The sequence below is a fragment of the Argentina anserina genome, chromosome 4 (genome assembly GCF_933775445.1).
Source record: "Argentina anserina chromosome 4, drPotAnse1.1, whole genome shotgun sequence".
NCBI classification, from domain to species: Eukaryota; Viridiplantae; Streptophyta; class Magnoliopsida; order Rosales; family Rosaceae; genus Argentina; species Argentina anserina.
In genome coordinates this window covers 4,346,698-4,359,178 of record NC_065875.1, presented here as the reverse complement: position 1 = coordinate 4,359,178, position 12,481 = coordinate 4,346,698, and the positions used below count along the sequence as shown (strand labels likewise).

At 37.6% G+C, this 12,481-nt stretch overlaps 1 protein-coding gene across 1 annotated transcript; it reads right to left on the bottom strand.

Moving 5' to 3' along the window:
- Positions 1–2,341: 2,341 nt before the first annotated feature.
- LOC126792045 (uncharacterized) lies at positions 2,342–10,975 on the bottom strand. The gene is given in 13 exon segments (XM_050518549.1): positions 2,342–2,545; positions 2,919–3,006; positions 3,126–3,143; positions 6,021–6,125; positions 6,356–6,360; positions 7,090–7,232; positions 7,306–7,469; positions 7,715–7,867; positions 8,011–8,097; positions 8,189–8,520; positions 8,605–9,592; positions 9,595–9,905; positions 9,908–10,975. Coding segments are annotated over 13 exon segments (3,399 nt in total). The 5' UTR covers positions 10,719–10,975; the 3' UTR covers positions 2,342–2,351.
- Positions 10,976–12,481: the final 1,506 nt, after the last annotated feature.

Sequence of the window (12,481 nt, the reverse complement as noted above, 5' to 3'; positions counted from 1 at the left end):
GCTATAAAGTCATCACCATTATCTCGATCTGGCTACAACAAGCAAACTAACATAATATGGAAAACGAAGGATAATAAGATCGATAATCTTGTTCATAATTCTTATGGATGGGTGGATCGATCATTACACATAAGTTAGCATAATTCTTCCCCTGTAATTAAAATTTTGAACTCTGTCTATATGAGACTCTGATTTGTGATTTGCGCTTGAATCATGCAATTGTATTTCAACAACAATGAGCAAGACATATAGAACTAGCTAGGAACATCATATATGGATTGGACGAAGCTAGCTGATTATAGTTAAGCGTATGTACACACACAAACACGAGAAGACCATATATACGCCATTACAGTCATGCAATGATCGAAAAGCATTAACGTGATAAGATGATAGATAAAAGCTTTACATCTAGCAAAAAGGAAAGATAAGGATGACTAACTGCCACACCTAAAATGGAAAGAGGAGACAATGTCTAGTGTGGTGTCGACTATTAGAATCGGTTGACTTCATACAGATATACACTAGATATTACATTCTGACTTCACATTTGATTGTTGAATCTTGCTCTCAAGTAAAAGAGGAATCATTCCTCGATCAAATCGATAATGTTAGGAAGCTGGTAAGGTTCACATTTTTAATCATAACACCATTAACCAATGAGTTGAATTAGCCTCAGATCATTTGATCTTCTATAATGAACAAACGCAGTGGCCGATCAACTTTCAACTCAAGTACAGAATGAGAAAACACTAAACTAATTCTCACCCTAATCCTAGAATGGGGTAGTTTTACACTTGTGTCATCCTTGCTCGTTCAAAACCACGATTCGTCAATGAGTGTTCTACTTGAACTCCACCATCTAGTTTGAGGGTTTGTGAGGATTGGTTCGCTTTCATATCTCACCATGGGCGTATTGCCGACCTAATGCTTGGAGGGGATAAGACAAGATGACCAAGCTGAGGCTGTCGAGCAAGTATATATTTACTATATCTGCATTTCTAAACCGTAGATATTATGTGAATGTTAGAATTAGATTTCGAGCTAATTCAGAGAGGTGCACTTATACCAATTTAAATGAGCGGTTAGATTTTATTAAGTATTTTTTTAATAATTAAAAAATAAATATTATTAAATATTAATAGTTAAGATTCTATAATAAATACTGAAGTACCTTGGTGCATTAAATAATATTCCATATTAGCTAACCCATTGATCTTTCTTTTCAATTTCTTTTTGGCTAATTTGTCACATGTTATGCATTTCTCAATCAAAATTATTAGCGATGGTTTCCATATGGATAAACACTACTCAAAGTATAAGATCGAAAGCAAAATTGTCAAAATGCATCCTAAATTTAGCTTAAATTGTCAATTTACACTCTAACTTTATAAATGCGGAAATTTGTCTCCTTAACTTAGCAAAAACTTCTTATTTGCACATTTACCGTTAAATTTAATGTTTTCCATTTAATTTATGGTCACCTGTCATTCACATAATGAATATTTTTATCATTTAATATTTAATTCATTTCTAATAATAAAAATTTCCAAAGAATTTAATTTTTTACAATTGTATATTTATATTTACTCACTAATTCACTTCACGATATTTTTTCTTTCTTAATAAATTTTTTTTTTCAAAATAATAATACATAATTATGACCATAAGTGAAGAACCAAAACTAATCATGTTCGTAGTCTCTAGCAATTGTCAAGTCTATTTCAAAGGTTTTATCGTTTCAAAACTTTGAGATTGTCTTGTGTCTTTACTTAATTCGCTGATGATAATGTTTAGTGTACTAGTGGGGAAAAATACTAAGAAGAAAGAATATCATGAAGTGAATGAATGAATAAATATAATTGTACAAATATTAAATTTTTTGCGTTTTTTGTTCTTAAAAAAATGAAATTAATATTAAATGACAAATCTGCTCATCATGTGAATAACATATAACCACAAAGTGTATGAAAAACTTTAAATTTGATTGTGAGGGTGCAAATTAATTGGCAATTTTTGCCAAATTAAGGAGGAAAATTTTCGCATTTACAAGTTGGGGTGTAACTTCACAATTTGAGTCAATTCAGGGTCTATTTTGACAATTTTGCCAAGATGGAATAACAGTATTGAATATCTAAGTGGTTGAGAAACTATATAAATGTTTCAATATAATTAGGCAACCCTATTCAACTCCTAAACCCCTTGGTTTTATAAAAAAAAAAAAGATGCATCATTTCATTCACGTACGTATGTATTTGGTCTACAAGAGGTCAAAATTTTACAAATATATCTGGTGCTGAAGCTATTTCTAAGTTAGTGAGTGTAACATACATGTATGAGGATGTTGAGTTTCATCTACTTGCAATTGCAACATTAGACCGCTTCTTCTGCAGGGCTGTTGACATATCACGTAGCCTATGTGTTATATCTGTGAATGATGGCCGATCTGCAGGATCCGGCGACCAGCACTCTTCCATTAACATTTTCCACTCCGGGTCGCAGCGCTTTGGAATAGGAGGCCTGAGTGTATTATTTACAATTCCCCCTTCAACAAAAATATAATTCATCAGGATTGTATATATATATATATATATATATATAATATTATCACATCTAGTAACATAATACAGCTAAAAATTAGTCCTGGAAAAGTAGTTCAAATCAAGCAGTTTATGATAGAAGGCATGTATTCTGTAATGGGACATGGGTAAAGTCTCCATTTAGAAAAGGGGCATTTCATTATACTTGCATAACTATATACAGATCTACTTAAACTTAGACATGAGCAAAGATATAAAAAAAATTCATAAAGTTCAACTTGAACATCATATTTCAATATGAGGGTGAATTAGAGCTTCGCATTCTTTTATCTTGAGAAGGATCAAAGAATCGTTTTGGAATATTATGTTAAATGTTACCTATGATAGCACCACAATGCATGTTGGCATACGGTTCCTCTCCAGTCAAGATCTCCCACATTACAATACCAAACGAAAACGCATCGACCTGTTGAAGCAACCACCTAAATCATTAGCTTAAATCAATCAAGCATTGTGGTTCCATATTTAACTTGACACTACATTCGCAAAGAAAAGAAATAACTGTTTATGTCCGAAGTTTCTAACCTTCTCAGAGACACGGCTTGTTACGACCCGAATTTTTTACGATTCGTGGCAAGAATAGTTTAATCTTTTACTCAGAACGAGAGTCGTACTACGTGTGACTACTCTAAAAGTTGACTTTTTGATGTGTAAGTTTTCCGGGAAAACTTCCGTCACGAAAGTCGTAGAGCTTGTCAATACGAATTCGTGGACATGCGGCACGCCTAAATCAGAGTTCGTATGAAGAATTTACGAATAAAAGCGTATTTGGGCATTTTTGGAATTAAGTATAAATAGGGGTAAAAATTAGAAATTGAAAAAAAATCTGAAAATCTCGGGTAGGGTACTGCTCACCCGATGGAACCTCGATTTCGCCTCCCGCCGGTTCTCCCTCCTCCGGGCACTGCTCCGGCCGCCACTGGTCGGGTTGGAAGCGTGCGGCCGACCCCCGCAGATCCGTGGCGGTGGTGCACCCGTCTCGCCGTCCGGTGGCTGCTGCAACGATTTGAAGCCGCACGGCCTCATCGGCACCGCTCCCTCCTCTGGCCACCATAGGCCACGAAACCGATCCCAAAAGAAGCGCAAGGAGCCGTATAGCAAACCCTCCAAAGGAATCGAACCAATTTGCATCGAGGTATGAGAATCGACGATTTCAATTTCTAGGGTTTCGAATTTGGGGGTTTTCGGATTTTATGAAATTGGACGATTTAGAGTTGAAATTGGTTAATGTTGTGAACTAGAAAGTTGTTAGGAATGTTATTTGGATTGTGTTGATGAAATTTGGAGATGATCAGAGGCTGCCGGTAGCGGCGGCGCCGCCACTGTTCCGGCAGCGCGTGGTGACATTTTTAGGGCAGTAGGTTGCTCCTTTGTGTAGCATTCGTCGATACGAACTTATCGACATATTAATCGATGAATTTGGTTGTCGTATGTTGTTGATAATTTAGATTATCGTATAAAGGATTATTGTGATTGTTGTGTGTTTGGTAGATGATGGTTATGACGATGGTTGTGTATGTCGAATGTGTTGTTGTGTGTGATAGACGAATCGGAATGGTTAGGAGGATTGCATGATTATGGATATGGTTGTGTGTGACACGGATTGGTATAGTGGTGAGGTCGGGTTGTTATAGTAAATAGATGAACTACGAATGGCTTGATCCCTGGTAAAGGGTATATAGGCAGCCCAAACAAGGTTTGGGTGCAACTACAATTATTTTAGATTAGATATCGGGTTACGTTTGCAAGTATCCAATTTTGAGGCTAGGTTCCTGGCTACGAGTGGACATTAATTTAAATATATGCATGGATGAATATTTATTTATGTGATTTCGGGCGTTATATGATTTAATTGTTGTGCAATGATAGTTGGCTGACTTGGATATATATATGAGATATATATATATATATGTTTATAACGCCTTATTTGATTTAATCGGAAAGTGTGGATTTTTATCCGGGAATGGGGTTCTCGGGATCTGTGATATTTATATTCATATTGAGATTTATATGTACGGTTGAGGACCGTACTCATTCTAATTATTCTTATCCGGTATCCTTTCCTCCAACTTGTTAAGTTAAATGGGGCACGATCAACGGATAAGAATGATTTTCTATCCTATTCCGGTATCCTCTCCTTTAATCTTATTAAGGAGGCACGATCAACGGAATCATATTCCATTCTATCTGGTATCCTCTCCTTAGCAACATCAAAAAGGGGGCATGATCAACGGATATAAATGATACCTATTTGTGTGACTGTGTTGGTAGACTGTATTACTTTTCCACCTAGAGGGCGATGCCGCCCGAGGGGCGAGGTTATGTGATATTACTATTCCGCCTGGAGGGCGATGCCACCCGGGGGGCGAGGTTACTTGTTAGTACTTTTCCGCCTGAGGGAGATGCCGCCCGAGGGGCGACGTTACTCGATAGCACTTTTCCGCTTGAGGGCGATGCCGCCCGAGGGGCGAGGTTACTTGATAGTACTATTCCGCCTGAGGGCGATGCCGCCCGAGGGGCGAGGTTACGTGATATCACTTTTCCGCTGGGAGGGCGATGCCGCCTAGAGGGCGATGCCGCCCGAGGGGCGAGGTTACATGATATCGTTTTTCCGCCTAGAGGGGATGCCGCCTGAGAGGCGAGGATATATAGCCGGCTAGGATAGGATGATTCAATACCCTCTCCGTGAACGTGACGTGAAGGTATTGAAAACTTGAGATTTGATAGGTATATATATATTTTTTGGCCGGGGGCCTATGGTACGATATTGCTATATTGTTGCGACTAGCGAGGCTAGTCAGCTTCTAGTTATTTTTAATTATTTATGTAGACTAGCAGGGCTAGTCGAGTCTCTAGAATGATCGGATAGTATTAGTTTGACTAGCGGGGCTAGTCCAGCTTTATTTATGAGTTATTAGTTTGACAAGCGGGGCTAGTCTATTTTTATAATTGCTGTATGATTATTCGAGATTGGGAAATCCCCTAAATTGATTAGATAGTTCCGGAATTTTAGTAATTATTTCGGGAATTATATAATACGTTAAATAACGACTTTGGTGGTCGTAACGTGGGTTGGGAGGTTGTGGTAAGAGGAGCGGAAAGCTCCAGGGATCGATCGATGTCTTATGTCCTAACGTCTCATAGCATGACGGACGTTTTTATGAATGTTATAGGTTGAGAATTATATTGTTGATGCTAAAATTTGTTTAAATGTTGTGGAGGCCGTTTTGATTGGAGGAGCAGATAGCTCCAGGAGTTCCGGGTGGATTGCGATTATTAGAAGTGTCGTTTTTGTGCAGAAAGGGTTGACCACTTTCAGGGGAGACTATGCCAAAATTTTGGTATACCTCCTTTGACGGTGATCCCCGCACGATTCGTCTCGAAATTTGGATATAATTTGGGACGGGACGTGTCACGGCTACTGCTACCATTCAATAATTCTGGTGCCATCCATGGAAGGGTTCCTCGCACACCACCAGATACTAATGTGTTGCGTTTAATTCTTGACAGACCAAAATCAGCAACCTGCAAATAATAATGCACCATACTTGAAAGAACTTTCCTCCAGTGAACTCTTCAAAGATTACATGGAGTACTGATAACATCCTGTTATTTAATCTACTGTAAGAGAAAGAATGGTAAATACGAGCATATGCTTTGCAACAATTACCTTATTGTAGACACAAGAAATTTAATGAAGTAAATCATCTTCATTAAATAATTAAATCGACCAAGAACCCGACAAAATTGCACACGTGGCCTAAAAGTCAACAAAGTCAGTACGGACCCGAATAAAATTCGCTTCAGCACATAAACGGATGATCGTAATCAAAGCTACGTGATTCCGACTTTAATTAGCAATTAAATGTCATTGACGATTGAAATGGTAATCGGACATTTAATTTAATTAAATCAATTACTTGAATCTTGATTATTTAAATTAATCAGAAAATACATATTGATTTAATTATACAACTAAAGAAATATTATTATTTTAGTGTCATTAAAATATTCTATAAAGAATAATATTCTTGACACTATAAATACCCCTTTCAACATAAAGAGAGGGGGATTTTTGACATTGGAGAAGGAGAAGAGAGCAATATCACTCTCGAGAAATCCCGAAGTCTTCCAAAATCCACGAAGAATCATCAAGCTACCAAATTTCTCGTTCTTCATCAAATCCAAATCCAAACTCAAGTCCACGAAGAATCATCAAGCGGCTAAATCGCTCGTTCTTCATCAAATCCAAATCCAAACTCAAGTCCACGAAGAATCATCGAGCGGCCTTTCTTCATCAAATCCAAACCAAATCAAACTCAAATTCTCAAGATCAAGTGCACGTCACTCTTGAGCCAAGTCATATACGGAGATAGAATCAGAGGAGTTCATAAAGATTGTAACCCCGCGCTTGATATTCAATAAATTACATTTATTTGTATACGTGTCTGCATTCTTGTTTGTTTTCAGATTCGCGTTCTACACTCACATATGGATCTTTCAGGATCCCTCAGATTGACAAGCAAATTGTCGCACTTCAAATCAAAGTGAACAATATTTTTCAAATGCAGATATTCCATGCCAAAAGCAGTGTCCATCAAGATTATGAGCCTCTTTCGGCAGTCAAGTACTCTGCTGGAAGAATCTGAACACTACATAAATCCATTTCAATGCCAGTAAATACTAAAAAACAAGAAATAGTTACCTGTCCTTCTTAACCAAGACATGCCTCAATGATCCATTCACCATAAATTCTGCTACAGTTGCCAATGTTCCTCCAGGGGCATCAGGTACTACTCCGTAAAACGCTAGTACATTTGGATGGTGAAGGGTGGAAAGAATCTTTGCCTCTCTCCAAAAGTCTTTAGTCTGTAATTACAAGTGACAGTTGCATTTTCGTTACTCAAATATATTAAATCCAACCTCTAGACTGTTCGATATACAATATACACTAAGCAAATAGTCAGCTAGATGTTACAGATTCTAGCACATAACTTATAATTCTATGCGTGGACAGACATAATGAGAAGTAATGTAAATTATATAAACATGACAACCAGAATTATAATGAAAATTCAGAAGAGCCAAAACTAATGACTTTGTTAGGAGCCTACCAGTCGCTCTTGCTCTGATGATCTGTCAGAAAAACAACTCTTTTTTATTCTCTTAATAGCAACATCTGTTCCTCTCCACTTCCCATGGTAGACAGTTCCGAATGTACCAGATCCTAATTCTTGCAGTTCTTCAAGATCAGCATTTTTTATGATCTGCACATTAGTAAAATGGCTTGCCAGCATTAATAACAATTCATTCAAGAAAAATAAATAAATAACAGCAGATCAAACACTCAGCTTATGCTGAACGGAGATACATGATTTCAGATCATACAGAAATTCATATGGTTAACAACCTGCAAACCATAGATGCCTGCTTCCATTTCAGCTATTGCAGCATCACTAATAGTTTCATGCCTACGTTTGCCATCTGCAGTCACACCCTATAAAATAAATGATAGGAGCTCAACTTCACCATGACATTACTACGGTATATACTACCAAAGGCTCAACATTCATAGGAAATTTATTCACCTTTCCCTCAGACTCTGCAGCTTCACTTATCTCCGTCTCGGTAGGTGATGACCATTCATCACTTGTCACATCTTCTATATGGGAGATACAATAAACTGCTTTAGAAGAAGGAATTCCAGCTGGTGTACTATTAGTCAAGTCTTCAACAATTACCACTGCTTTTGTCACCTTCTTGTCATTATGATTGTCTAAGGGCTGAGACTGAACAGGGTGAACATCTTCACATTTCTGATCCTCAAAAGAGTGTCTGCCCACCTTTTCAACCACATACTCAGAAAAATTTTCTTGCAGAGAATATTCTCCACTTCTGAAGCAGAACTTGCAGTGATTTTCTGAAATAGATTCCAATATAGTTCAAGAGAGATTATGAAAAATAATTTAGGTAAACTTCAAATCTTTGCCACAGGTAGGAGTACTTACAGGGCCTGAGACTAAGAATTCTTGAGATGCAACAGTTGATAGTCCTCGGGGCTGCATAATTGATTGACCACTACTAGTTGTAGTACACTGCTTATCATTTGTTCTATTTTGATTCCTATGAGAATACTGAGAAATTGTGTCTAGTTTGTAATCTTGGGGGTCCACTACATCTTTAAGGTTGTTAAAACTTGGTAAGTTCTTAAATTCCATGACAAAATTTGAAGTACCTTCAACATTTCCTTCGAAGTTCTTCCATAATTTATCAGAAGAACTGTTATTGGTGTAACGCTTGAACACCTCTAGACCTTCTTCCTCCTTGCAATGGTGAGGCGTGTTGATATTGACTTGATTACTATATGCAGCCATTTTGTTTTTCTCGTCAACCATCTCACCCTCCCGTGCTTGCGAGGGACTTGGCATCCCTAGTGGAGGTGATTTCACTCTGTTGATATTCAATGACACTGAGGCATTTTCTCCTTCCAAGGACCTCTCAAGATGTTCATGCAAACGAGAGTCAGAAAGTGCATGCATCATTTTCTGATGGGAAGCATCTACATTACCATTCTGTAATAATAACTCTACTAGATCTTTTGGATGATAAACATACTTGTCAGGATTAAGAGGCATGTGTCTCCCAAAGTTAATGGCACTCTGATCATACTGGACAGAAGGCACAAAATCTTCACTTACGCTACGATTGAGGGAGGGCATGTTGGGGGACTTTTTGGTCAGCCCACTCTCAGCTAAATTTTTGCTATGCTGATGGTAATTCATCAATGTAGAACCATGATCTATATTATTGATATACCCCACAGCATCAATATCAGAGAGAGCAGTGCCTCCATTACCATGACAATATGGTTGATCCATATGTAGCTGCAGATTAGAGTTTTTGCGTTCCCTATGTTGAAGTTGAACAGGAGATAGTGGAGGGGATAGTATAAAAGCCTCTGGGGGATCTGAAGAGTACCTAATAACTGGTGAGTATGTTTAGTACTTGTCCCTGACAGATTTGAGGAACTTAGACTAACATCCTTGTTCTCTAAGTTAAAAGCAGATGTGGAAGTTTCTCTAAGAAAATTTGGACTATAATCTGAGGCATTCCCAAAGTGACTAGTCTGACTTGTCGTGCTCTGACCGCTGGAGCTTTTCCGAGGACTTCTGTCTAGCATGCCATTGACAGCAAATACAAATTGACAATCAGGTCCTATTGGATGTGTGACCCTGCCTTCAATAGAACTAGGGCTCTCTGATTCATTTGAAGGTACGAGAAAGAGCCGCAATCTTTGAGAACCCTCATTCTTTCCAGCTCGTGATATTCCTCTATCATAGGATGGAGGTCCTCATCAGAACAAACAGATACAAGTGCATCAAGATCCTCACCTGGAAGTTGGTACTTGATGATGTGGGGGTGATTACAAATTGCCAATGTCTTCTTCATTAGTTCCTCCAAATAGGTGCCTTTGTGAATAGATAAAATCCGTGTGTCTCCACCAACATATCTGAGCTTCCCATCATTTGGCCTAGGTAATATTCTTCCCCCAAAACTGCAGAGGAACTTCATTTTGAAAGAGAAAGAGCCTTCATTTTGACCATATGGACTATATGACTGAGGGGACTCACCAACATAAAGAGGTGGAGTATTTGATCTAGGAGTTAACCGATTAACTTCATCCACAAGCTTACCCGATAGTTGTCTTCGGAGACCACCATTGTGTCTGCTGATATTACTACTGGGGAAAACATTCTTCTATAAGTCAGGCACATAACCTGTACCAGCTGTAACAAAGTCTGATAATTCTGCACTTCCATCAGAATCTAATCTCCTTAATCCAGGAACCCCATTTACATCCTCACTAACAAATGAATTGTTTTGAGCTAAATTAAATCCCACTCTTTTCGACTGGTGCTGATCAACATTACCGGTCACTACTGGGGCTAATCTTCTTTGTGCTATACGATCCTGCAGAAACTCTGTTGAGAATTCCTCGCCCGTCTGTACACAAATATTGTCTTCATCTCTATCTGCACAACTTCTGTCACTTAACACATGATTTGTTGCATCTTTGCGGAACTGAGGGCCAGAAGTACCACGAACCTCACTAGTCATGGTCTCAAAAGTTGTACTCGACTAAGGCATAACAACAAACACTTTCTGGTCTTTCAAGCTCTAATTCTTCCTTGAAGACAATCCCAAATTCAGAAACAAAATACAAACTCATCGGCACATTGTCACCAAAGGACTTCTCCATAACATCTCTTCAAGTTCTTAATTTGCACCAAATACTAAAGGACCTCAACTTGATGTATAATGTACATACCGTATCTGTTTACAATTTAGCTTTCACGACCTTCCAAATCCAACAAGATCATGCATCTGCCACAACAGTATACGAATCAAACTGTCCAATAATTTGCTTGAGTCTGTTATTCAACATTAAGAACCAGAACCCAAGAACTGCAATAAGAAAAAGAAAAATAAAAAAACTAATAAGAAATAGAGAGAATCTTCCAAGAAATACCAAAAATTATTGGGATTATCTACAGAATACAGCGTAGAATCTACACATCCCAAGAAAATATCGAAGTTCTTCAAGAAATTTTTGAAGAAGATCAGAAACCTCTTCACATTTTGAGCATCGGTTAGATTCGCTCTAGCTGGTATCAGAGCTTGTTTCACTCAGAAACAAGTGAAGATCAGGCTTATGCCACAAAATTGGCTCATTTTATCTAATAAATAAGAAGTCATACCTAAAAATTACCAGTCTTTTTGTACTGAAAAAGCTACTGATAAGTGGCAAGTGTGCTTTTATTCAAAACATATTCAAGAAAGCCAATACTCCATAGAATACGTTTGTAGAATATTAAATATCTTATACGATGAACATATTCATCTCCAAAAGGAGATTGGAGTAGCAGATATCGATCCGTCAAGACCTAGCCTGATTGAATTTTTAGATTATCTATATAGAAAAAAAGGCAATAACAAAGTTGCGGAACAACTCGAAAGGTTTAATCTTCGATTAGATCAACTCAAAGAAATAAATTCTCAACTAACAAATAACAAAATTAACAGAAAAAAGAATATTTTAACGGAATATTTCAAAAGTTTTGACAGAAGTACCTTATTGATATCAGAATAAGAGTTCAGGAATCTCTTTGATCTTTTTTAAAGGTCAGGGATCAAATTGTTCTTACCACGTGAGTTCATGTACTGTTGGTGAATTTTCCTCTAAGCCAAAATACCCTCACTTTTGATCATCAACTAAAACAAAGTTTGATCTCGGCTAAAACATGACATGTAATTGGTGAACAAAAAACCAACAATCTGTTATGTTATGGCGTTGTCGCCAATGAAGTTATTCCTTCCAAAAAAAAAACCAATGATTTGTTGTTCCAAAGTTTAATCTGTTGGAATGGGTACTTCTATACGTAGAACGACTCAGAGAATAACCTACACTAAAGAGTTACATTTTATCCCACAATATGCATGTTTTATTTGGAGTAATAATGTCACACGAGGATACATAAAGAAAACAACAATATTACACATTGCCAACCTACTAATTCAAATTTTTGACGAACTATAAAAGAAGAAAATTATTATATGAAAGAAAGTGATAAGAGACTAGAACGCCCTATCTCAAACTTACAGTGAGACAAATTTTCCACGTGGATGCCAATTCACCAAGGATGATTAGTTAAGGAACTCTCTGAACACAACTTATAACCATTCAGACCCTAATCCATATGAACCCAATTGCTCCATCACTCTCGACAAAGGCACAAACACCCACCCATATCAATGATATCATACACCTTGCTCACATCTAGTTCATAACTACCGAAAGGAGGGATACGTCATGGTACTGC